Source organism: Typha latifolia, chromosome 4 (assembly GCF_019914945.1).
Source record: "Typha latifolia isolate L0001 chromosome 4, TyphaL0001v2, whole genome shotgun sequence".
NCBI lineage: Eukaryota > Viridiplantae > Streptophyta > Magnoliopsida > Poales > Typhaceae > Typha > Typha latifolia.
The window spans coordinates 2,225,030-2,252,524 of record NC_133089.1 but is presented as its reverse complement, the minus strand read 5'-3'; the positions used below and the strand labels follow the sequence as shown (position 1 = coordinate 2,252,524).

The following is a 27,495-nucleotide window of genomic DNA, read 5'->3' as shown; positions in this document are numbered from 1 at the left end:
GGAGAACCGCTAAATCATCACCGTTAACGTGCCGTGAAACGCAAGTGAAGCACAAAAATGGCGACAGTCGCGAACTTGAGTCGGCGCCAACTGTTATAACCTCCTCTTACCCCTCCCCCTCCCCACTTTTTGATCTCTTTCTCGCCGCTTGGTTCTTCTTGACTCCGATCTCTACCGGTTAAACCCTAATCCCACCATCCTCTCCTTAGATTTCGTGTCGGAGAGGATCCTCGTTCCCTCTAACAGCACGGTGGATTTCATCGCGGTCGGGTCTTGCGCGAGGTGATCTGGATTTGGGGTACCATTTTCTCGCGTCTGATTTCCTGTTCTTTTTATTTTTGTGAAACTTTTGTTAAATTTTGGAGATCGAGGGGAGTTTCGTCAGCGTACTGTTGTGAGAATTGGCGTTTTCCTTTCGTAGTTATAGGAAAATATTCATCGTTTGCTTGTAATTGATTTGTTCTAGCTGATAATTACTGCGATTGGTTGATTGTTTGATTAATGAGCACCAGATTTTAGAAACTTAGTGTCGTTTATATGCTTCTTGGATCATTTCTCCTTCTAGCTCTTTATCGTTGAAATAGAGCGCCTCTTGTCTTATCTAACTGACACGGTTCGTGGTCTGCCAATTAGGTTGATTCCTTTTTCCCGCACTTAATCAATCTTTTGAGCATATTCTTATGAATGCCAAATAATACCATCTGATTGAACACCATTAAATTCTTCTTTTTTTCCGTCAATTTTCTTTACTTATTCTAGTTCAGGAGATACGTGCCAAGAAGGAATTAATTCTCTTCAAGTGGTAGTTAAAGATCATTTCAATGTCAAATCCTGAGGAGAATCGTGTTCGAGAGAGTGCAAGTGCAGTAGCTTCTACTTCACAAGCTACTGGTTTTACTCAGGCAGAAGGGACTTCACCAGACTTGTTGAAGAACACACCTTCAAACATAGCTAGATTGGAGGATGTGATTGAGCATAACAAGGGTCGCCGGAAGTATCTTGCACAGACTAAGAGCCCTTCCGATGGTGAAGATGTCCGTTGGTATTTCAGCAAATTGCCTCTTGGAGAAAAAGGTATGTTTTATTCATTTGAAAGAACCTCATTTATGGGTTCCTTATCTTTGATGCATTATGTTATCCCTATTCCTTACTTTATGCTCATTCTATTAAAAGAAAACAAGATGTTAATTGCATGTTAGGCTAAACATCTTGTCTTGACAAAATATTACCTTTTAGTTATAGCTGTGTCAGACATTGTTTGTGCTTCATCTCTGACTGCTTTATGTGTCTGAAAACTACAATCTGTATTTTCTTGGTAACGAAATAAAAAAAATGGATATAAAGGAGAAAATTGTTCTTATAATCTATAAGTCAAATCAATAGTAGCAAAAATAATAACTTTATCAGCAATTATTTTTGATGGATAGGATTGAAAGCAGCTTATTTGGGGTTTGCATTTTAAAACATGACAGTTTAGTTCTTGCCTGTTGGATATGGATTGCTGAAGGTCTTGTCATGTGTATCCAGAAAAAAGTTCATGGACAGAAGAAATGTAATTACATTCGGATCACTGTTAGCTTGCTATCTTACTCAATTCCTATTTTTCCAGAGCTTTCTGCTTCAGTTCCTCGAACAGATATAGTGGGGAAGAGTGACTATTTTCGGTTCAGTATGAGAGACTCTCTTGCACTGGAGGCTTCGTTCTTACAGGTTTTTATTATCTTCTAGAAGTCATATTCAAAATTAATATATCTTTTTCCATGTTGATTTAGTTTTGCATGTCGTGATTTATGGCCTCTCACCAGTTCAGTGTAGGTTAGTTTTCAAGCACCACCAGTCATGTAGTCGAAATATATTCAAAGGGCGACACATTCATATGAAATTGAAGAAAATATTATTTACTACAATTTTGAAAGACATTTGGTGAAAAACTATCGTTATTATGTATTATGATAACAACAACGATCTTGCTTCTTAGTTAAAATGCTGAGTGTTAATCATACTTAATGAGACTGTTTGACAGATAGTATAAATTATACAGTATTTTGAAAAAAATCAGTTTCAACTCCTACGAATCAAATTATTGGACTACACTCAAACAAGGATACTGAACCTGGCTGACTATTCTTGTTAGGTAGTACTTTTAGGAAATAACTTCTATTGTAGTGATATTCTGAGCTCTAATATTACCAGCTTAAGGCATAAGTTTGCAGAATGCATGCGGGAGACAATGTTAGAAGTTGTACATTAGTCCAGTCCATATATTTTCATTCTTGATTAACAGACCTTACAGCATCACGAGGGAGACATAGTAAAATATTTTTCCTGGAACTTAGTAAATTATTAATGGCATTATGGAGAACATAGGATACATGAAAGAAACTGAAAGGATATTAAAAGAACTAGTGTGATTTGGCATCTGTATGTTCTTTGCAACAAGCTGAAGTGCAGTAGTGGGCGAATTGCAATTGTGGCACACAATATTATGATAATGGGCAATTGGGCATGCAAAGTGGGATATATCTGGTCTTTGTTGTGTTTTTTAAGAAAATCAATCATTTATACTGTTGATAGAAAGGACATTCCTGTTACTACTTGAAAGCATTAGTTTAATTTAGTCTAACATCCTATCAATAAAACTAGATTCTTGCTGAGATCTTTTTGCACCATTGCTTTTCAAGTGAACAGATCTGTACTTTCTTACTGAAAAGAAAATCTGCTTAGCGTATGTAGCTTACATAAGTACTTTAGTGATATCATTTGGCAACAACACATACTTTGGTGAAGGCATGTTCCTGCATGCCAATGGCATGCACTAAGAAACCTCTAATATATTTTAAGATTTTTATATATGCTTTGATTGAGTATATATATATAAAGCCTACATAGAATTTTTTATCCTTATATAATGTTGTAAATAATCGATTTTATTAAAGATATAGATATGATCAAGTAAAAACATGATTCAACATATAATATGATTGAATGCATTCTTTAATTAATAATAGTTCAACAATTAAAATCAAAACCTCGTTAAATGTAGTTAATCTAATATGCTTTTATATCAAATTTGATCCAATTTGAATGATTTGACATTAATTCTGGATTTTTTACAATTTAGGAAAAAATCGTGGGGAAATTTACTTATGCTAAAATTTTTGCTAAAAATTATAAAATTTGGATTCAAATGACTCGTATGAAGTTAATTTAATATGTTTTTATACCAATTTTGACCCAATATGAATGAATTTGACATATTTTGAAATTTGAGGAAAATTTTAGGGTAAATTAAAAAAAAAAAGGAATTTGAGACCTACATTTTAAGGAATATTTTTTATAGGTCTAGCACTAAAATACTGATTTATGTAGAAACACCCTTACAAATAATATATCTAGCAAACTTGAGCTAAGATCTATCATTGTACATCCAAATTAATTTTTAAAGTGTAAGAAAAAACTCGTGTCGATCGGTACGAGTCGGCACAAGGTCATGTCGATTCGGGCACTCTTGTTGATCGACATTGGTCACCGCATCTTGGCAAAGGGCTATGCCACTAGCACAACTTCTGCTGATACTTTATTAGAATGGCAAGTGTTTATTACAACTTGTGTCGACTGCCGATACTTCATCGACACAGGATTTGCCGACTGGCACGGCTATCCTTGGTTAAGATAATAATGGGCACTTTCTTAAGCATCTAGACACTAATTGTGCATTGCACTAATTTACAAGGTTGGTTTTTTGCTTTTTCTTTGTGCTTTTGTAGTTTGAATATCTTTTGATGGTTGTCATACCTTGTGTATTTCTATGTGTTGATACCACTTCAAAATTTACTTCAAGAATTTGTTTGTCTCTTAAAAAGTTCCACTACTCTTTCGACAAGTTCATTTTTGTTTTTTTGGTTGGAATGTTGATTTCAGAGGGAGGAAGAGTTGCTTGCATATTGGTGGAGAGAGTATGCTGAATGCAGTGAAGGTCCAAGTGTATCAAACATGACTACTAAATTGGGTAATGCCCATCATTCAGATGAACTGTATGTGGTGGAGGAAGAGCGAGTTGGTGTCCCTGTCAAGGGCGGCCTTTATGAGGTATAAGTTACATCTTGAGCATCAGATTCACTTGTTGGAAGGTTGGCTTTTCTTTCTTGGTTGTAAGTTGTAACAAAATAGACCTTAGTAATCACCTGCCAACGAAATATTTGAAAGGCATTTTAACCAACCAAATTGGAATATATCAAGTATAATTCTCATAGTAAAATGGATCTCTGAGTGGCATTGAATTTTGATGATAGTTATTGGTGACTTTTCTTTCGTACATAGCTGGAACAAATACTCATTTTCTTTTCTGTCTTGAAGATGGGATTACAGATCTTATAAAGCACAGTAGCTTTCACTCTGATATTTTGAATGGCAGCCTTCCATCCCTCTGGAAATATTATGGACATAATTTTGTGACTAATATTTCATGGTGAACAAAGTCCAACAACTATTAAAAGGATGAGGAGATCTACAACTGAGAAAAGAGCTTTGATATCAACAGAGCTTGTTGGAAAATTTTAAGAGGCCATAATTAACCAACAATCACAAGATCTTTCTGTGTAAGAAAATTATCATTTAGGTGAATTTTGTGTTCTTGAAATTTTTTCTGGAAAATTTATTCTGTGATATTACTTAGTAACTGACAATATGTAGTGGCATTCCTCAGTGCTCATTCAAATATCTCTGCATCGTTTGGATGACTTTTAGAGGTTATTGAGTTAGAATTTAGGACTGCTAGTATCGGAATCTCTTGTTTAGTGGTAAACTCTGAATATTAAAAATTTCCTTTTTTTTCTAATTTAGAATTTTTGCATAGATCAAGTTTCTAAATGTGGGTTCATTTATTTCTAATCAATGTATTGAAAGGCGGCCGTGGGTGGCGAGCGGTCACCCCACCGCGTAGCGCATAGGCGAAAGGCGTGCGATAAGACGGTCTAGCATTTTTAATATTAAAAAAAAAAATGAATATATATGATACAAATACATAATATACATGTTACATTTTTTATGCAACCAATACAGATTAATTCCATATGAGTAAGTGAAAATAATACTTGTTTTACTGAAAAAATTTAACAATCAACAGATTAAGAAACTAATTCTTCACTGGTAATCAACAGATTAACAAATTAGCATTCATAAAAACATTCAATAGACTAAGAGAATTAACAATCGACAGATGAACAAATTAATAATCAACATTTAACAAATTAACAAATTAACAATCAACATTCAACAGGTTAAGTGATTAACAGAATAACATATTAAGGAAAAAATGTAAAAAATAATTCAACAGATTAACAGTGAAAACACAATCAATAATTCCTTCAATTATTTTCTCAAACTGCCTAGCATAATAGATTAACATATTAAGGCATTGAAAATTGAAAAAAAAAGAGCATAATAGTTGGTTTCGATATTTGCTGTCGGTGGGAAAAAGTGGGAGAGTGAGAGAGAGAGAGGGGGAGAGAGAGGATCATGCTGTCCAGAGTCGCTCGTCATCATTCGCACTCCACAGTCGTCTACCGTTGTCCACAGTAGCTCAAGAGAGAAGGGTCAGGAGAAAAGAAAAAGATTGATTCTACTTTCGCTCACTTGTCGCCGCACGCTGCCTTTGCTGTCGCCAACTGTGGAAGGGAGAGCCGAAGAGGAAAAGAAATAGGGGTTTAGGGCTTTCACAGGATCAGGCGAGGAAGGATTGAAAGAGGAGATAGGTTTTTCTATATAACCTATTAAACTTACCTTCGACCTATACCTAACCCGCTTTCAATCTGTTTGATTATTTGGTGAGTTGAACCGCCAGTCGGCCAAGTTGGCCTGCCTGGCCCGCCTGGCGCTTATTAGCACTTGGGTGGTCCGCAAAGGCATTCGCTCACCTTCCTCCAGCGCCAAACCAATAGGCAAGGCTACTGCTGTGCTATCTTGACATTGCGGCCACCAAAATTGGATTTAAGACATTGTTTTTAACATCTTTTTGTCTTCTTTTCTCCCTTGTAAGATCAATTTGACTCCAAGGCAAGTACAATTATATGATAATAGGATAACATTTTTTAAAATAAACTTAGTATAAGTATTGAGAACTATATTTATTAATGGGCTTTTGTGAGAAATTTCTTATTCTTTTCCTATAAAAATATAAGTGAAGCTCTAAGCCCCTAAATGATGATTCATTGAACCAAAAATAATATAGATTCTTGAACCTCACCATGTGTTAAATATTATCTAACAATGACACTTTGTTCAATTTCAGGTTGATTTGACTCGGAGACACTGTTTTCCTGTGTATTGGAATGGCGAGAACAGGCGTATTTTGAGAGGACATTGGTTTGCTCGTAAAGGCAGTCTTGATTGGATTCCTGTACGTGAAGATGTTGCAGAGCAACTAGAGTTGGCATATCGTTGTCAGGTATTGAAGTTTAATATGCCTTATTGTCACACTATTTAATACTATACCATATCAAGCTCTAATGTTTCTTATGCTTTTTTAGGTGTTAAGAATAAAATAATAAAATAATTGTCATTCAACAGTTAAGCATTTAGAGTAATTTGTGAGTTAACATGAAGGACATTTTGGATTCTAATTTTTCTAGGTCTTATATATCTTTTAGGATATAAAACCACCTATGGACTATGGCCAAGGTGACCCAAAGCTATGGTTAGTCTTTGTAAAGCATTTATTGTCATGGGGTAATGTGGTTAATTTGAAGTAGGGATAATTACATCTAGACCTCTAAATTATTGCTCCTTTTCACATCGGCCCTCTCATTTATTTTTCATGCCATACAACTCTTTTAAGTAAAACCTCTAAAATGCCCCTATTTTTAATTGCCTATTTGATTTTCTATTGAAAAATGTCACATGCTTGCCACGTGCCAGTCATGTGATCCATTTTAGGCGCTTTAGGGAATATTTTACCTTTATTTTAGAGGAAACAAAGAGAAAATTTTATGATAAAATAGTTATTTGATATTTTTTTCATTAACACTGTTAGAAGAGTGAGAAATATTAGATAGATGAAGGGTTAAAGTGTCACAAAAGATAAATAAAATGATCTATGTGAAAATAGGCAATAATTTAGGGGATCTAAAGTGCAAATAATATTTTGAAGTAAGGCTATAGTAGAAGAAAGGGCAACCTTTATTCTTTCTCTGTCATTATGTGGAGGGGACAATAGATATGCTTAATGCAGCTCTATGACTCAAGGATACAGGGATTTTTCAATGCTGTTTTTTTCTCTGCCTCCAAAACCATGGATGGTGTTTGTAAGTATTGTCTTGCAAAAACAAAAGTCTTCTGTTTATTATGAAAATAGGACTATACAGAATGCTACTTGCCCTACCTGGAAATTTTGATGCATCCTGTCTAAAGGTTAAATAATGAGCTAATTCAGATGGACTTGATTTAATCCTTTTCTTTTGCAGAAGCTCCTTCATTGAAGGGAAAACACCATTCCAGTTTTTTCTTATGCTTCATTTCTGTACTTTATCATTCATGCTACTTAAATACTCAGAGGAATGACTCAATTTCGTGATAACCAGATTTGGCACCGCCGGAAATTTCAACCTTCAGGCCTATTTGCTGCTCGTGTTGATATACAGGGAACCTCACAGGTTTATAATAATACAATGACCATCAAATAGAAGATTCTACTCTATTATTTTACTAAAATAATTTCGTGCAGGACCTGCATGCTCTTTTCACAGGGGAGGATGATAACTGGGAAGCTTGGCTTGCCTTTGATCAATCTGGTTTTAAACTGGGAGGAGGGAACACAGTCAAGTTAAGGCGTGGCTTCTCTTCTTCTGGATCTCCGAAACCAACTCAGGTTAGTCTTTTCATCTTCTGTAGCAGCATGGTCCTTTGATTTTCGTATATGAAAAGTAGAGAGCATATACATGAGTTTGTTATATATACTATATATTATGTAGAGTCAATTCTTTGCATATCATTGTAGTTCAATCTCTGGAAGATGTATATTTGATAATGAAGATGTTATGTTCTTAGTTCTTGCATTTTTACATATTTTACCAATATGGACACCTGACAGATAGACTGTCAGATCAGATGTATATATTAACTCAAGTAGTTCTAAAAAAGATATTGGTCATATGGAGGGTCATTTGCACACAAAGCTCTCTAACTTTTAAAATAGTAAAAATGAGTCCTTATGTGCATCTCTTATGTAAATTATGTGTATTTTATCATTAAAAAAATGTGTATTTATCATAAAAATAATTGTATTCAGTTTTAAAAACTCAATCTTACTATTAGCAAAACCTAAGTTTTTTTCTGCAAAAAGCCCGCCATATGTCCATTATATGCTTCTTTAATGTTATTAAGTTGCACCTCCTTGGCCAACATAATAATCTAGTAAAAAGAAGCTTGTTACTTTATAGAATTTATAGCTTGCAAAGGATGAGCCACTGACTTTATTGAACCATTAAAGCTGCCATGAATGGGACAAATCCAGAAAAAGTTTTTAGATTTACTCAGGGCAGTGTGATAGCTAATGAAGGTATCTTTTTTTTTATGGCAGCAAAAGTTCACTTATCTTATTCGCCTATTTTGTCTGTGGAAATTTTCCATCTAGTCTGAATATCTTTTTGGCCAAGTTAATCACGAATGAGTAGCTACACAATCTGAAGTCATTAGGTGTTCTGATGGCTTGTATGTCATATCAACTTAGTGTTGCTTGGATATGTATGGTTTTCTGTTTGGTCCTTAAAGTTGGCAATTGGAGTGCTATTATTGTCTGATGTTTTTCCAGGATGAGTTGCGCCAGCAAAAAGAGGAGGAGATGGATGATTACTGTTCTCAGGTTTTCATTTAACTATCTGAGATTCTTTAGTTTTTCTTTTAGTATGCTGTATATATTTATCATTATTTTGTGCTTGGTTGTCCTGCTTGAATTGTGCATGCTTCTTTTCATAGCAATTGACTCCATTTATGTGAATTTTGATTGTTTAACTTTTGTGAAGACATGCTAAACATGTCCAAAGTTTAAAGGTGTGATTTGATTATTTCGTATAGACTTTATAAGTTTATTCAACTTGCAGCATCAAATACAAGCATATTGCTGAGCTCTCCTTGATGTGATTGTGGCATCTTTGCACCATATCTTTAGTCTTCATATTATTTCTATTGACACTTTTAGTTTGGTAGACTTGGGGTCGATAATTAGAGGCTCTAATAGATACCCTGTCATAACAAGTGCCGGTATGATCATGCTTTGAGCTAGTTTTCTGCTACTCATCTACATTCATGGTCAATAGCAAAAGATAGCTTGTGTAGAACATAAGAAACAAAAAATGGAAGGTGTAGAGGTGAAATCCGTAATTAAATATTTAACAAGTCCAAGAAGAGACCTACTTTTTTAGGAGCGGTGCATAAAAGGAAGAGCCAAGGATAGCCACCACACATGATGTGTAGCAGTGTAGGTAGCTAGTTGTCGTGGTAATCATTTAGCATACCACATGGCCAAGCTTAAGCAGTGTCAACATGCCGTATGCCAACACATGGCATCCGCTGCAATTGGACATATTTTTATTGTATTGTAGTTGATTTAAACTCGTTAGAGTTCAGGAATTGTAAATTTTATTTGATCAAGGGATACCTGTTACCTTAAAAGTTGATTGATTTGAAGACTTACTGTGAGTAGAAAATCCTTGATTAATCATATACGATTGAGAAATATTTAGATTAATTTGTTTTGTTTTGTGATCTTATATACCTATCATTTTATAGGCCTGAGGGAAATGCCAAAATATGTAATTTTGACTTTTGAGTTTTGAGTATGAAACCCAAAGAAGTTTTTGCCGAAATTTTGATATAGCTCTTCTTTGTTCTTCCTTCACCTTCTTCTCCTTCTATCTATTTTGGCAGATCCCAAGTTCTCCTCTCTTCTTCTCTACTTTCTTTCACCTTCATCTTATGTATCTTACTGTGGAAATAAAGAAAAGATGTTTTGACGGAAAGTGCTCCTAGAATGCCACACCTTGCCTCTCCTTGGTCATGGTTCTCTGTACTTCTTTATTTTTGTTCATATCAGCATGTTTCTTACGATGAGCTACATCAAGACTAGTAACCTCTCTTGCCCTTCTTTACAATGCACTCAAGTTTAAAGGAAAGACGATTATCTATAGGAAATGCTGGTATAAGGCCTACATTAATATGTCTGTATACCTGTTCTGGGATGGATTCTGAACTACCAGTACAGAACTAATTGAATTTTTGAGCTTTTATGAGATAAACTTATTTGAATTTTAACTTGTCATTCACATTCCTTCAGGTTCCTGTTGGTCACCTAGTTTTCATGGTTCATGGTATTGGGCAGAGGTTAGAGAAAGCTAATCTGGTTGATGATGTTGGTGATTTTCGTCGTTTAACGGCTAGTCTAGCTGAAAGGCACTTAACTCCATACCAAAGAAGCATACAGAGGGTTCTTTTCATTCCTTGCCAGGTAGAGTGACCATCTTTTTTTTCTATAATTGGAGTCATGGAAATGCTTAGCTACTGTTTTTGAAGATATAGAGCATTCATGATCATCCTTTACTGTGAAAAGAAGTCTGTAATATTATTGTTTTGCAACTCGACGTTCTTTTGGTTATGGGGCAATAATAAGTTGCGGAAATAATGGTCAAAGGCAAAAGGAGGACATAATCTTGGATTCTACCATTTCTGGAGAACCGAAGGAAAATGATTGGACATTCTTTTGCGTGAGTTGCACAAACAATGACAATCTGGATTACATTGATGTTCTTGAGAGCTACAAGATTTTGAATTTCTAAAACAAGTTGAAATGTGAAAAATCGAGGAAGCTGATTCTCAATTTGAATTTTGCTGTCACATAATCTCTTGTTCCAGTTCCTTGAGTTTAAAGAAAAAGCCTCTTTGGTGCTGAATACTTCCAAATTGTATATAGGCAGAACATGAAGGTTTGATTGGCCAGCCATTATATAGTAATAGGCCAGTTATCCCTCAATGAAGTGGTATACAATTATTTTGGAACAAGAATAGTGGGTATTCCCAATCTTCCGAAGGAACACACCCCCGATTTGTCTAACCCAAATTTTGCAAGTTAAATTCTGACCTAACCTAATCTGGCTCAATGTGGACAACCCCATGAGTAATGCTAGTCTTTTTTTATTTGCGTTAACTTTTGTTGGTTTGCATTCTCCTTTTGTTGTATTTAGAGAAGTTAATGAGGTTGCCTGTTATATATTGCGGTATCACTGACAACATACACATTGTAGTGGAGAAAGGGTTTGAAGCTCAGTGGAGAAAGTGTAGTTGAAAGATTAACTTTGGAGGGAGTTCGAGGTCTCCGTGCAACATTAAGTGCAACTGTTCATGATGTTCTATATTACATGAGTCCGATATACTGTCAGTATATAATAGACTCGGTAAATTTTTATCCTTTCTCAGCTATATATTTTTTTTCTTATGCATTTTGTTGGCCCGAACCTTGTTGTCTGATAATTAAGTACTGGCATCATAATTGCTTCAATACATTCATATGAAATATTTCTAGATTTCAGATACCTCGTAAAGTTCGTCATTTTGCTTGAATTGATGGTTATGCCAACATATGGAAAAGAATTGCTGCATTTTAAATAGAACTACTGAAAATAATATCTGTTGATGCACTTAGAAATATTTTGATATGTCAAATAGTTTCACATATTAATTTCCCTGCGTCAGCATTGGTGATGTTATTTTGAACTCTTTTATTTGTCTTTATATGCTATTCCTAACTCTGTTTCTGCAGTTCTTTTTTAGTTTTTTTATTTGATAGCTAGTCAGAGTACTTGCAACAACTTGGTGGCCTTATTTGTGGGAGTTTTTGAGCCTGAGCATTCTTTAAAATCTGCATGTTGCTTATATACTTGCAAATTGCGACTAATCTTTTGAGGCATAATTGGTTCCAACTCATGGGATGCTTCATCCTGGTATAGTTGTAAATTAACAACAGGGATAGGCAGGACTAACAAGTGCAACATAATAAAATAATTGTTAACAAATAATCCTCAAGACGGTGTACATGAATGCTGGGCCTTTTACCTTTAGTGATCCAACAATTGGTCTACTTTGATGATTCTTTTTCCTTATATGGAATCTTTTTTTACATTCTGATTTTTCTGCATTGATATTTATTTGTTTATTTATTTTTATGAATAACATGATGAGTACTTGAGCCATGATGGGTATTTGAGCTTTTCTAACTTCTAATTTATGTTTTAGGTTTCCAGCCAGCTGAACAGATTATATCTGAAGTTCCTTAAGAGAAACCCTGGTTATAATGGGAAGGTTTGTGGTGCAAATGTTTTAATTTATAGACATTTTTTCTTTCTTTTCTCTTGCAGTTAATGAATCAGATATGTACTTGACTATTTGTCAGGTTTCATTATATGGTCACTCGTTAGGAAGTGTTCTGTCTTATGATATCCTTTGCCATCAAGAATGCCTTTCTTCACCTTTTAATAAGGTTTCTGTAAACATGGGATCTCTGCCTGAACAAGAATGCCAAGTTAAAGCATCTCAGCAGTCTGTTTCATCTAGTGCTGGTGTCACTTTTGAGAGCAATATCACAAGCATAATTGATGCAGATTCCGAACAGCTTGCTCGTAGAACTACAGAATGCAGTTCCTTCACTAATTTATATAGAATGTTTGATGAAAATAATATCCAAGACCATTCTTCCGCACCCTATCATATACTCCCAGAGAGTATGCACATAAGCCCCAAGAATAGTGGTGACGAAGGGGTATCTCATGGTGAAATTTCTTTAACGGATGAAAATCAATCCATACTGGAAAAAGAAATCAATCAGCACTCTCAAACATCCGTTTCTGAAGATAAGAACTCTGGTTCAGATGCAGCAGTCAATGGTGGAAATTACTATGGTGCCACAGAAAGAGTAGGTGGTACAGTTAGTGGAGATATAATCAATAAAGATAAAATGATCTCCTTACTGGAGGATGAGGTATGAACTAATTCCAGTTCTGTTCTTTCAGTGAGCTTATATATTATCTGATTGATGTAACTGATTCGTCAAGAAGATCTGAGACTCATTGATATGACTTTCTTAAAAGTTGGCAAGCATAAACATCAGAGAATTCAATCTCTGATACTCAATCCTGTTATACGAATGGAAACTGAAAACTTATCTTCACTTACTATTGATCTCAGTTTCCCCTTTAAAGTTGTTTTAGGGGGAAAAGGATGGCTTGAAGAACTTAGTAAGTTTACTCTACCACAGGTAAAGTCCCTTAAAGCTAGAATAGAACAACTTGAACGACATCAGCACTCTACAACTTTAAGCTGTGAAGGTAATGCCATTGCCAGCAATGAGTTCTTTCACAGTAAGTCCTCTTAACTCTTAAACCTTGAGTGTTGAAATTGTTCTTACGAAAGTTGATTCTTGAGCCAACTTTTTCATTGTGAGCAGGAAAAGAGGCCAAATATCTAACGCACCAGTCCTCTTCTGCTGTGCAGCATGACATAGAGAAGGGTTATATACCATCTATTAAGTATACGAAGCTTGATTTTAAGGTGATTTCTTTTGCCTCTTGACTTGTTATATGGATACTGTATCCACTAGATATATTTCCATATAAATTTATTTTTTGTCAACCTTTATTAGGTATTACATTTTGTGATCTTGCTATAAGACATGTATATGTTTCGTTTGGTCTTCAGGTTGACACATTCTTCGCTGTTGGATCTCCTCTGGGAGTGTTCCTTTCTTTGCGGAATATCCGCATAGGAGTTGGTAAATAACATTTTGGGAACTTAGCTTTCTGATGTTTTGCTTTTTCTTTATCGTGCTATTTTTTATCTTTCCGTTTTCTGTGTTAGAAGATTGATCTCTATGCCAATTGCCCTAATTGTAACCCCATATCTTTTCATCAAATAGTTAAAAAGGATTATCTAACCACTCATGATGAGACTAGAGAGAAATCACTTGGAGTCACAACAAGGACTGTCAGCACGCACCTTGTGGTTGCAGATGCAAGTCATGGAAGCATCCTATCTGGCAACACAAGGCTGTTTGTATATTCCCTATACCTACAATGGCAGGAGAGCATCCACTTGACCAAATTATTTTAATAGCTTCTGATAGAAAGATTATTTAATATTTGTTCTTCGATCTCATTCTTTTGTTAGATAGCACTATATGGCTGCATTTTTTAGCTGTGCTTATACATGTTGGAGAAAATGCTGATACACTTGTTACATTTATCTAAACCAGGTAAACTTTGGATCTAGGAAAAAGATCCAAAGTGCTCACACATTCTAGCTTGCAAGTAATAAGCCAGCCAGATGGTTGTGGCATGACAATGGATAAGATCCCAAGTTGTTATACTGCCGAAGGCAGTGCTGTTTTAGAAGGACAAAGGTCATTCTGGATAAGAATTTTATCTCTATACATGAAAATGATCTCTATCTTTCAAGAATCAAAAGCAATGAGATGAATTTATCATACTGATTCCTTGTGTCAATTCTCATATGTTCGATCTTTTGGTGGGTTGATTTGATTCTAAGGGAACGTGTGCTACTGTAGTAGGTCTTGGTGCTATCTTGGTTAAAATACATGGGAAACTTTCAGAGATGTCATGCAACAAAAAAGCAACAGGGTATATTAAGTTATTAACTAACCAATGAAGCTCATGCAAGATTGCAATCTTATATTTTTAACAGATTATGATGCATCCGACAAGGCCATATAATAAGTGTCATTGTTCATGCTGTAAATATACTGTTAGTAACTTAGTATTTTCTAAACTTAGTTGAAATGGATCCTTCTTCAACTTTGTACAGTATGAGAGTTTGTTTTTTCTATTGTAGGTCTGTTCGCTTGATTGACCTTCAAGCTAATGTATTCGAATATTTTTCATTCTTTGGCATATTTACCATTTGATATCAACTATATTGATGCTTCTGACTTATCTTAAAGGCAGGGGTCAAGATTATTGGCAAGATGAGAAAATATCAGAAGAGATGCCATCTTGCAGGCAGATGTTTAACATTTTCCATCCTTTTGATCCTGTAGCATATAGGTGCGTCCATATTTCTATGATTCTATCAATTCAAGTCTCTTTTTCGTGAGTCTGTATGCAATCAATAACAATACAACATCACCCTGTAGTTTTGTCAGCATAATGCCAAGAAACTTTTAGATATTTGCAGTTTCATCACTTTAAATATGCTCGTCTATTTTGAAGTGAGGAATATATTATATGAATCTAGGATGGGCTTTCATACAGAGTAGAACCACTTGTCTGCAAAGAATACCTCAGCAAGCGTCCTATCATCATACCATATCATAGAGGTGGGAAGAGGCTGCACATTGGATTTCAGGTGACATTTGCACTTTATCAAGTATCTGTTGGAAAAAAAAGACATGAAAATTAATGGGGTTTTACATTTTTCTTAATACACTTGAATTATAAATTTGGAAATCTATTCAGGAATTCACTCAAGATGTATCGATTCAATGTCAAGCTGTGGCCAGTCACTTGAACTCTTTGACGGTAGGCTTCTTGTTTTCCCATCAAAAGAAATTTAACTTTCTGTTACTCCTGTTTAACTGAAATGCCTATATTTCTCCTTCAAAATAGTTAAAACAGTGGTCTTCTATTTGTAGTATAGGCCATTGAACTACGAGATTGAAATCTACAGATAAAATAACTCTTTCTCAACTTAGAATTTTCTCAAATCATACAGTAATAGTAAGTAATTCACAGTAGAATGTGGCATAAAGATGTCTGCATAAATCATCCCTTAGATGAAGTGTTCTCTCACAGATGAAGTGTGGATGATGTAAATAAATATAATGTTCACCTGTTCGAAAAGACACTGGGTAATCAGCTTATCCAAATGATTTGTGAGTGGTTGCTTGATCTTCTGTAACTTCATCAATATTTCTTTTTTCAGCTGATTCGTGAGTGGTTGCCCTTACAAACAATTCATAGCATGTGCAATTAATGTAGTTCTATTGTGAAAGAGTTAAATGGACAGAACTTTGTAACTTTGTCACTGAAAGAGCTGTAAGGGGCGCATTGGTAAACTAGGTCTGCACCAGATGTCTATCTTCATGAGAGAAGCAACAAACAATATGGAGCTGGGAGAACACTTTATCACAGATTAAATGCAGATTAATAGTGAAAGCAAGGAAAGGCTTTCAAAAGTTCGTAGAAATATAGCAGCAAAAGAGTATAATTACTTTTCAAGAGTTTAAAGATAGTAAAGCGGCAAAGAGTATAATTACTTGGTTGATAGCAAGCTAATTAGAAAAATAAAGGCACAGGTAGCATGGTGAACTGCAGTAAGAGAAGATGTATCCACAACTACTGGAATGTAATAAACTTATTATTTCCGGTTTACCTTTTGGAGTTATCATGAATTTTGGCTGTCATACTTTACTCTGGTTCCCCTGAAAATAGGTGGCCCTAAAACTTGGATTATGATTTTATATCTATTAAGTATTAACTACAGATTGTATTAACGCATGACCATCTGTGCAAGATCTTTATTTCCATCAGTAGATTTTGAAATGAAATGAATGATACCTATAGAATAGAAAATTGAGTACCATTCACACACTGCCACACAATCCCTCTAGTAGGACGGAAGGAGGTGCCGTGGTGTGAGTTAGCATGGCACATGCCATGCCAGTCAGGCATTCACCAGGTTGCAAGCCATACAACACACAATGATTCTTGTTTTCGGAGACAAATATTGAAGCCTAAATAATTGTTTAGCTGTAATAACTTGGTAAATGCATCAGGGTTTTTTGCTTTAACCAGCTAACTTAGTGTAGGAAACATCCTGAGCATAGAGAAGATAGAGAAGGTTTGATCGTCATTTTATGCACTATTTTGATGTAGCTCTTGGTCCTTACAGCTGTTGGACAGCTTTTAGCTAGGTTCCAGTTAGTGAATTCTTTTTGGTTCAGCTACTTGATCTTTGTTTAAGGTTTGGATTCTGCAGCTGCATTTGATTCTAGGTTTGCGGTGGTTTATATATAGATGTCTTAATAGTCCTCGACAGTTTTTGTCATTATACATTAATCACCATGATCCATGGCAGCATGTGTACTAAGGGAAAAAGTTTCATGCTAGGATTGATTTGCTTGAGAGGGAGCTGATTTTGTGTAGTATTTTTTTCTCAGTCGATGTTCTCTTCGGCTATTCTTCCCCTTTTATGAGACAGTTCTTATTGTAAATAATGTTAATCTGTGATCATTTTCATGTAGTTGTCTTCTGTCAACTGTTAACCATCAATTACATACAAGAGATTTTGGCATAATTGATGATTGGCTTTAATCCCAGGAGAGCTTTGTTTATAGAAAAGAAAACATTTAGTTCTTTAACTGAATAATTTTTCATCTTCCTTTGTTCTTAAAAAAAAAGTTTATGTCAAACAAGAAAGCTTTTGGATTTCTGTCGGGTTATTATCAGAAAGCTTATTTGGTAATTTCATTGACTGTTCACACTTTCAGCATGTATTTATATTTCACAGAAGAATTTGTCTTGCAACTTGCAAGAAACCATTTTGTTGATAAAATACGGCTTAAGAAAAGGACTTGACAATTTACCTTGCTTCATATATCTAATTCTGAAAGCTGCTAACACACCATATGTTGCTGCTTGATTAGGTTAAAGTGGTTAGTGTTTTCCAATCACGAGGGAAGGATAACACAGCAGGTAATCTAAAATAGGTAGTTCGGTTTTCTGCAAGTGTCATGCATTTTTTAATCAGAAATGGCTTGGGGATTGCTTCTGCAATGTAGAAACAACGGAAGGTGCCCAGGAGAAAGAAAGATCATATGGTTGCCTTATGATGGAGAGACTGACAGGTAGTCGGGATGGTCGAATAGATCATGTGCTTCAGGTGATTGAATTTAGTTCTATACAAACATATTCCTTCCAGCACATTATATCTTTTACAGTGTACATAAGTTTTCATTTAGTTATGCAACTGGTGATTGGATTGTGATGCATGTATTGGTTGAATTTGAACAGATCAGTGCTGCAATTGGATAGTGTTTTATGATTGCATCTTTTCTTTTCTCTTCTAACCATAATGAACAACAGTACAACCTGTTTGGTTTGGTGATTCTGTGAAAAGGAGAGTAATTCACTAATTTGTTTGGATTTAGATTTTTCACTGAGGTTTAGTATAGTAGCTAGGACAAAAACAAGGGACATTGGCAACTTTTTTTCTACTCTGGTATTCAAGTTCAATTTCTCATAGGATTGAATCCCATGGAATTTTTTTTAATACCGTTTGGTAGTTTTGGCAGCAGGTAACTCTATTTGGTGGCATACTACAATAAACATCTATTAATTAATTACTGTCCTTTGGGACCAAATGCAGCCTACTGGAAAAGTAATTCTTTACTAACCCTTGTTTGCGCTTAAGTGTTTATATGAAAACAAGCTTCTCGTTTTGTCCTTGCTGCGATCTGTAACAATTCTAGTGCCTCAAATAGATTAACTTTAATCAAATATTCAGAATACTGATAAGTTACACGTCTCACTTTATGATCTACTTGATGCATGTGTAAGAACAGGCTAATCACTTGATTTGATTTTGGATGTTATGAACACTGATATGGTTGATTATTGATTGCTTTCTTTGTTATATATCTAGAATGTTGGAGTCCTAATGAAAAAAAAGAGTTTTTATGAACTATTGCTTTAAGCTATTATAATTGAAACATTCATTATCTTGTGAAAAATTGGGACTGGAGATTGTTTTGCACTTCAAAGTGATTGCGTTGCCCTTGTGGGCTCCCTGATATAGGTAGAATTATCTTTCTGCTGTTTTCTTTTACCAATGTCTTATGACTCTTATATTCTGCAGTAGAATTGAGACATTCATCATTTTTTCTACTTTCTGTCACCTCTATACACTTGATTTCTGTGATCTTTCCTTGTCAAGGTATTGTTTGCTCTATGTGCGAAAAGCTAATACTTGCTAACATCTTGCAGGAGAAAACGTTTCAGCACCCATATATATTGGCTCTAGGAGCACATACGTATGAAACAGCTGAACAGTTCCTATTCACTTTCATGCTTGGAAAATGAAACTATTTGACACTTTATCTTCTATTGACTACTTAAAATGGCTGCTTTGGCAGGAATTATTGGCGTGACCGTGATACTGCTCTTTTCATTCTCAAACACTTGTACTGTAATGTACCTGAAGATCCTCCAGCTGAAGAAGCAACTGATCTTTCGGGAACTCCACAGAGGCCCATAAAACTTTTTTATGATAGGGATCCCATGGATGAAGACACCCCATTGACATTCTCAGACAATTTGGTAATCAAGGCATTCTCTAGAGAAGCAAGGAAAGTTTTCAACGCTGCCAAATAAGTCTCTCTCCTTAATTGGGTGAGCGATTTTTTCTTCAAAATTAATAAAATATTCATGTCAAAATCATGAAATTACCAACAATCCCCCACATGAATGAATTGGCTGAAAATGCATATGAAATGCAGACTTGATCGAGAGTACAACGAAAAGTTACCGCATCAGGATAGGTAGCTTTTGGCTTTGAACCTTCCATAGTGAAGTATTATCGGGTTTATTCGCTAACCAGTGAACATGATGTCTTGAACTGTTCAGCTTTTGTATAAACCAAGACAATAATACTCACACGGCTCTTTTCAACACAAATCGGTTCTATATGTTGTGTCCATTTCGGCCCCGGACGCGCCCTGGTAATTCTTTGAGTGCTCTAGAGATTTAGCCTTGTCATCTCATAGAAGCGGCCCACTTCACACTCACATAGGTGACCTCTTATTAAGAGTATCCCGCCATACTCCACTTGGATTTCCAAAGTATAAGAGTCATTAAAAGCATTGCTTACCCTAACACTTAGTACGGGTTTATCACTATGTCATCATAGGAAAGGTGTAGGAAATTTAATTCCTTAGTGATTTCGAGAGAACGCCCCCACAACTCGGTTGTCCCTTTGAACCTAGATCTTGGGATCTCCAGTCAACTAGGTTGGGTTGCCGTTGTGTCGTTACTCTAGGTGGTAGGCTTCAAACCCATTCCCCTCGATGAACAATATACTCGATCTCTTGTTAAACCCTTAGTTAATGGATCCGCGATGTTATCCTTTGATTTTACATAATCAATGGATATTATACCATTGAGATCAATTGTCGCATCAGTATTATGCCTACGACGTATATGTCGTGACTTACCGTTATACATCGACTCTGTGCCCTTCCTATAGCCGATTGACTATCGCAATGTATGCAAATTGCGGACACGGGTTTTGGCCACATAGGAATATCTTCTAAGAAATTTCGAAGCCATTCTCGCTTCTTCTCCAGCCTTATCTAATGCTATGAATTCAGATTCCATAGTAGATCTAGCTATACATGTTTGTTTAGAAGATTTCCATGAAATAGATGCACCTCCAAGTATAAAGACATATCCCGCTCGTGGATTTGGTATCTTTTGTATCGAGATATCCGGTTTGCATCACTGTACCCTTCAAGTACTTCGGATATCTTGAATAGTGCAATCCATAGTTAGTGGTGTATCTCAAATATCCGAGTACCCTAACTATCGCCTTTCGATGATCCTTTGCTGGATTACTTGTATATCTACTCGGTTTACTCACAGTACGCAAATATCCTGGACGAGTGCAATTCATGATGTACATCAAACTACCTATTATCCGAGAATATTCTAACCGAGATATACATACACCCGTATTCTTTGTGAGATGAAGATTCACATCTATAGGTGTTCTGGCTATATTGCTACTATCTTTATCAAATTTATCGAGTATTTTCTCAATATAATGTGATTGAGATATAACATACCCTTCAGTTGCCTTAGTGATCTTTATACCAAGAATCACATCTGCAACTCCCATATCTTTCATATCGAACTTTTTAGCCAACATGTTCTTGGTAGCTTTAATGACATTAATATTACTACCAGTTATTATCATGTCATCCACATATAGACATACAATGACATAATTATCTCAAGTGCATTTCACATAAACGCATTTATCACATTCATTAATGTGAAAACCATTTGACATCATAACTAAGTCAAATTTTTCATGCCATTGTTTAGGTGCTTGTTTAAGCCCATAAAGAGACTTAACTAATTTGCACACTTTTCTCTCTTGTCCTGGAGCCACAAACCCTTCGGGTTGTTCCATATAGATTTCTTCATTTAATTCACCATTCAAGAATGCGGTTTTCACATCCATCGATGTATTTCCAGTTATATAATGCCGCAAGAGCAATTATTAATCGGATAGATGTTATTCTTGTTCTTGGTGAATATGTATCAAAGTAATCTATTCCCTCTCGTCTCTGTCTATATCCTTTGACTACAAGTCTCGCCTTGTATTTGTCAATTGAACCATCTCGCTTTCATCTTTCTTTTGAATATCCATTTGTAACCCAAAGGTTTACAACCTGGTGGAAGATCCACCAATTCCCGGGTATGATTTTGCAAAATGGATTCAACTTCACTATCAATGGCTTCTTTCCATAAAGGAGCTTCAGGGAGTAGACATTGCTTCCTTATAACTCGAGGTTCTTTTTCTAACAAATATGTTAGAAAATCGGGACCAAAAGACGTAGAAGTCCTTGCCCTCTTACTTCGTCTAGGTTCAATATCATTTCCTTCTTGCATAGACTCTTGGTCATGCTTATTTTCATAAGTTCTTTTGAGAGAACTTATTTTTAATGTAGATTTATATGGAAATGTATTCTCAAAGAATGATGCATTCCTAGACTCAATAATTGTATTCTCATGTACCTCAGAATTATCGATTTGTGAACCGGGAATCGATATGCACTACGTTATGAGCATAACCAATGAATATACAATCAATAGTTTTAGGTCCAATTTTTGTTCTTTTAGGAACTGGAATTGCAACCTTTGCTAGGCACCCCCACACTCTTAAGAATTTATAGCTAGGTTCTCGACCTTTCCATAACTCATAAGGTGTTTTATCCAATTTCTTATGGGGTAACCGGTTGAGAATGTGATTTGCAGAAAGCAAAGCTTCCCCCCACAAATTCTGGGGTAAACCAGAACTTATTAACATGGCATTCATCATCTCTTTTAGAGTTCTATTCTTACGTTCAGCAATACCATTTTGTTGTGGAGCGTAAGGAGCCGTTATTTGATGAATAATTCCATTTTCTGCACATATTTGTGCAAATGGTGACTCATATTCACCACCTCTATCACTTCTTAGCATTTTAATCTTTCTGCTAAGTTGGTTCTCAACCTCTAATTTGAAATGTATAAACATTTCTAATGCCTCATCTTTGCTTCTTAGCAAATACACATAACAGTATCTTGTGCAATCATCAATAAAAGTAATAAAATACTTTTTTCCACCTCTAGTTTGAATAAATTTCAAATCACATACATCAGTATGTATAAGTTCTAAAGGTTCTGTACTTCGTTCGACAGAATGAAACGAAGTCTTAGCCAATTTGGCTTCAACACATATTTCACATTTTTTATTTAAATCAATATAGAAATTAGGCAATATGTTATGATTAATTAATCTACGTAATGTACCATAATTAACATGTCCTAATCTACCATGCCAAATTTCATAAGACTCAAGCAAGTAAGAAGAAGATTCTTCTTTATTTATTTTTGGAGTTACAGTCATTACATTCATCTTAAAGAGGCCATTTGACAAGTAGCCCCTTCCAACATACATGCCATTTTTGATAAGTACAAACTTATCGAGACTCAAACACCAACTTAAACCCTTTCTTACTCAATAATGATCCAGAAACCAGATTCTTTCGAATGTCGGGCACATGCATTACATCATTAAGAGTAAGTTCTTTTCCTGAAGTCAATTTTAACACAACCTTTCCTATTCCTTCCACCTTGGAAGTTCTTGAATTGCCCATGTAAAGTTTTCATCTGTCGCGGTTTGATAAGACGAAAACATCCACCTATTGGCACAAATGTGTCGAGTAGCTCCGGTGTCTACCCACCATTCTTTAGGATTACCACCAATCGGGTTTACTTCCGAGACAACGGCGAGAGGTGCATATCATCAACATCAGAACGAAGGTGTTCTATTTCATTGGCTTGTGGCTTCTTCTTTTCAGAGTTCTCCTTCTTTGAGTTCTCCTTCTTTTTCCTCAAGCGGCAGTCCTGAGCACGATGCCCTTGTTTGTCACAGACGTAACATTTGCCCTTGAACTTCTTTGCATTGCCACTTTTAGAGCCTTCGCCAGTGTGCTTCCTTTTCTTGTCCTTTGTGGACTCCACAACATTTGCCTTTGATACGTACTGGCTTCCAATTTTCTTTTCAGCAGTACGATTGTCTTCTTCAATCCTCAATCTGACAATAAGTTCTTCAAGTGTCATTTCCTTGCGTTTGTGTTTTAGGTAATTTTTGAAATCCCTCTAAGATGGTGGCAGTTTTTCTATAAAAGCCGCCACTTGGAATGATTCATTAATCACCATCCCTTCAGCATGAATCTCATGAATTATTACTTGAAGATCTTGCACCTGGTTAATCACTGGTTTAGTGTCAACCATCTTGTACTCAAGAAATTTACCGACTACAAATTTCTTTGCACCGGCATCTTCACTTGTCTAAAGATTCCCATAATTCCTTAGACGTTTTTACTGAACTATCCACGCATCCACTGCAGCAAGATAGGGGAAATAGTACTCTTTACTATTTCAGCCATCTAAAAGAATGAAATAAAATTAAAATCCGATAATGGACTTTGACCCGTGCGTGCGAACCGAACCGAACCGAGCCGAGCCGGGCGGCGCGCGTGTGTGTTAGGTTGCATAGTAACCTTTACCCACAAAATAGGTACCCCTTTTGGGGCCCAAAGCCCATAGGAAGTTTGTTGCTTATATACCATACTAACATTTCTCAAATATCCAATATGGTACTAAACTTACTTTCCTTTATTTCCCATTGCCATGATACCCACTTTAGAGCCAATTATCATTCACTTCTCTTCATGAATTTGATTAAGTGAATATATGACAATAAAGTATGCTTTGAGCTAAATTGATTCCACCATTAAACCATTATAAATAATGTGTGGGCCCCACTTAAAACTTAGCTCAAAATTAATAAAATATTCATGTCAAAATCATGAAATTACCAACAATTAATGTTTTCTTTTAGGTGATACAGAAGATCTTGCGGTGTCAAATTAAATTCTTGCAAGTATGAAGCATCGACCTTTCTTTAGTTACATCAGAAGATCCGAATGTAAGAGAAGTACTGGAGAAAATAATATCATACTTATTAAGTTGAGGAATTCAACCAATCAATTAGATATATGTGAGAGGCCAAGTCTAGATTTGTCAAGATAGCAACTGATGGAAAAGTTGAAGACAAAGTTAGCCTTTTGATTCCTTCTTTGATGTCACCAGAGATGCAAACATTCTCCTGTAGAAGTGTGTTTAGGACTCCCATCAACTTGGCATTCTTCTTTGGTGGCCTCCACGCCTTGATACATCCACAAATAATTAATCACCTTCTCCCCTGTTTCAAAATTTTCTATCTTTGATCTCCTATTACAGGGTTGCAAATATTGTGAGTTACTTATTCCTCATTCTGTGGCTAATATATGGATGATATAAACTAATCTAATAAGACCTACAACCAAATAAATCTTCTCACAATTTAGATCTCTGTCTCTCTGTCTCTCTCTCTCTCTCACTGTGTGTGTGTGTGTGTCAAGTGTCACACGTTAATTACCAAAGATTAGAATAATTATGATTATAATATGATATGATGTTGTAACTTAAAAATGAGTGGATTACATGGAGAAGACGTGAAAGGCTGTGCACCTCCAAATGTGCCTCTTGAATTTAGGGGCTGAAATAGTTTTACCTCCTGGGATGTTTTTTTTTTTCTCTTTAAGAATGTTTGCAATTTGGCTCCTCCTTTTCATGTACATTTGCAGAAAGAACCATATTCACCCTTCTGAGAGAGGAGGAGCTTTCAGAAAGAACCAAAATGGTGGATATAAATTAACTTAATTAAGTCAGGAGGGGAATTTAGAAAAAGGAGGAGGTGTTAATGATGATTGCAGAGTCGCCTGCTATAATGATTATATTCTTCATCTTCAGATCGACAATCTAAATTTTTAGAGTAATCTTTCATATTAACACCTCTATTTGCAGCATTTATCAACATAGTCCTTCCAATTGTAGCAAACGCGGTAGTATATTTTAGTATCATCCCACACACGAATTACAACCTCCACCTCCCTCCTCTCGATAGTTCGATTCACGTCGTTGCAAAGGAAAAGATTACAAAAGAAACCGAGCCCAAACTCATAGCTCGTCTTCTCTCTCTCTCTCTCAGCTTTCGTCTTTTGAGCACTTGGGGTTCTTTAACTTTCTTCGTAATCTTCTCTTAACTCTTTCTTAATGGAAAAAGAAACCATCGACCTCCAGGACTGGGAGTTCCTCCTCGGCTCCGATGGAGAAAAACCCAAGCCTTTCAAAGATGTTTTCGCGACTGAATCTGATGATAACTCCACCAAACTAGCCATTAGTGACGAGGGCCAAAAAGAAGAAAAAGGAGGCATCTTTGATTCCGGTAGCCCGAGTTGGATCAATTCGGAATCCGACAAGCCAAAAGGGGAACTGTGTCCTGAGAAAGACGAGATTTTGGGAGGTGGGTTCGTGTCGGATGAGCTGTTTGATGCTCGTGTGGTGGATTCTGTTGAAATCCATCGCGAGGATGTAGAAAAAGATACGGGTTTTGAAGGGGTGGGGGAAATTGAATCCGGCGAAGAGGCGAAGATGGGTAATAGGGAGATCGGTTCGACTGGTGGCGGAGAGAAGAGAGGAATTGCCTTGTGGAAGCTGCCCTTGGAGGTGTTCAAGTACGTTTTTCGGGTGAAGCCAGTTTGGTCGATCTCTTTAGCTGCGGCGGTGTTGGGGTTTCTTCTGCTCGGAAGGAGATTGTATAGGTTGAAGCAGAAGAGTAGAGGCATTCCATCAGCAACTAAGCTCAGCCTTGATGAAAAGGTGAGATTTTTCTTTCTATTGTTTGGTTCATATCTTTGTTTGCTATTAGCTATTCTCCTAGTTTCTAATTAGAGCAATTTGCTTATTGACATCTATTGTTGATGAGGTTGACTTTATAATTGGTAGATTGTTAACATTTACATATATTGTTATTAGATCTCTCTCACTATTACCACTTATCTAGAGTTCGATTTTGGAGTTTTATTTAGCAACGTCATGCATCTAAATGCGTGTTGAGTTAAGGAAGCATATCAATCTATGCTCTCCTTCTTGATCTACAATTTGAACATGTCATTTAGTACCTTCTTAAGGAAGATCAGCGAAGCTGCCATTACTTGGTTATTTCTGTGGCCTCTTTATATACCATCATCAGGATCAAAGGAAAAATGTTATCATTATCACAAGGCGATATTATCGATACATCTATCAAAACCAGTAACAAGAAATATCTTATCGAATTGAAAGATTTTGCAACTTGCCTTGCCCTTCTTATGGACATCTTTAGATGAAACAACTGGGGTCAGCTTTTTATGGATGTGGATTTTGATACAGTAGTTTCTCCATTACTTGGCGGTATCAAATGCTTAAGAGATAGGCTTTATTCAATAAAACAACTGAGCCGCAAACATTGTTTCAATTTGCTTGAGGAATGAGAAATAGATGTACTGGTAGAATTTTTATCTTTTTATTAAAAATAAAAAGAACTCCAACTCAAGTCTCATGCTGCTCGCCTGGTAGAATTTTATTCTTTTTATTGAAAACAGTTTATTCGTTTAGAAAATAAAGTTTCTTAAATATTATCTTTCTGTGTATAATAACAGAAGGAATTCCAGCTCAAGTCTCATGCTGCTCACCTGAATGAAGCCTTCTTGGTAGCTAGGCGTGCTCCAATCGTAGGGGCATTACAGCTTAGTTCTGGTTTGCTTCCATGGCCTGTGGTGGGATTTTACTGAGATCATGATTTTTGCTGGTTGAATCAAACCGAAGTGATGAGCTTTAAAATGATTCTTCTAGGGCCCTACTCGCATCATCCCAAAGGACTCGTGGTTGTGTCATGCTTAATGTTATGCAGAAACCCTGTCTACACATTAATTTTCTGTCTATAGTGTGTTACTTCTCTTTTTTCACCTTTGCTTTTCTTGATACCAGTGTTTGTGTGTTGTTGTATGGTTCTTTTGCCGGAAAATGAATCTCGAGTATATAGACTGGAAAAATCATTGTTCATGCACTGTGTCGTAATTATCTGTTGTTTCGGAATTTAGTTTTATTCTGTTACATTGGTCTATCTGTCTCAGTGCCTAAGGTGTAGAATGGAGCAGACTTCAGCATTCAGTAAAATGCAAACTTGCCTGATGAGAGGATATCCTAAGCTTCTGTACTCATTTTATTTCCCTAGTTTCACACAGAT

General features: G+C 35.9%; 2 protein-coding genes across 7 annotated transcripts; both read left to right on the top strand.

The window, feature by feature from the left end:
• Window positions 1-65: 65 nt before the first annotated feature.
• On the top strand, window positions 66-19,544 carry LOC140786675 (phospholipase SGR2). 6 transcript variants are annotated; one of them, XM_073135283.1, is made up of 22 exons: window positions 66-298; window positions 765-1,074; window positions 1,610-1,710; window positions 3,922-4,089; window positions 6,290-6,445; window positions 7,578-7,649; window positions 7,721-7,864; window positions 8,807-8,857; window positions 10,328-10,498; window positions 11,292-11,441; window positions 12,280-12,345; window positions 12,437-13,021; window positions 13,298-13,400; window positions 13,487-13,590; window positions 13,738-13,810; window positions 14,996-15,098; window positions 15,306-15,399; window positions 15,510-15,572; window positions 17,699-17,747; window positions 17,834-17,934; window positions 19,038-19,084; window positions 19,187-19,544. In XM_073135283.1, exons 2-22 carry the CDS (start codon window positions 822-824, stop codon window positions 19,422-19,424), a joined length of 2,892 nt encoding a protein of 963 aa, XP_072991384.1. In that variant the 5' UTR covers window positions 66-298; window positions 765-821; the 3' UTR covers window positions 19,425-19,544. The 6 variants fall into 6 exon arrangements, 5 of the variants coding, with proteins under 5 accessions (XP_072991384.1, XP_072991383.1, XP_072991382.1 ...); XM_073135282.1 differs by having other exon boundaries at window positions 149-282; window positions 760-1,074; XR_012108685.1 differs by having other exon boundaries at window positions 156-298; window positions 760-1,074; window positions 15,289-15,399.
• A 5,079-nt stretch (window positions 19,545-24,623) lies between these two features.
• On the top strand, window positions 24,624-27,311 carry LOC140786674 (uncharacterized). Its single transcript, XM_073135280.1, has 2 exons — window positions 24,624-26,087; window positions 26,909-27,311. Exons 1-2 carry the CDS (start codon window positions 25,482-25,484, stop codon window positions 27,038-27,040), a joined length of 738 nt encoding a protein of 245 aa, XP_072991381.1. The 5' UTR covers window positions 24,624-25,481; the 3' UTR covers window positions 27,041-27,311.
• Window positions 27,312-27,495: the final 184 nt, after the last annotated feature.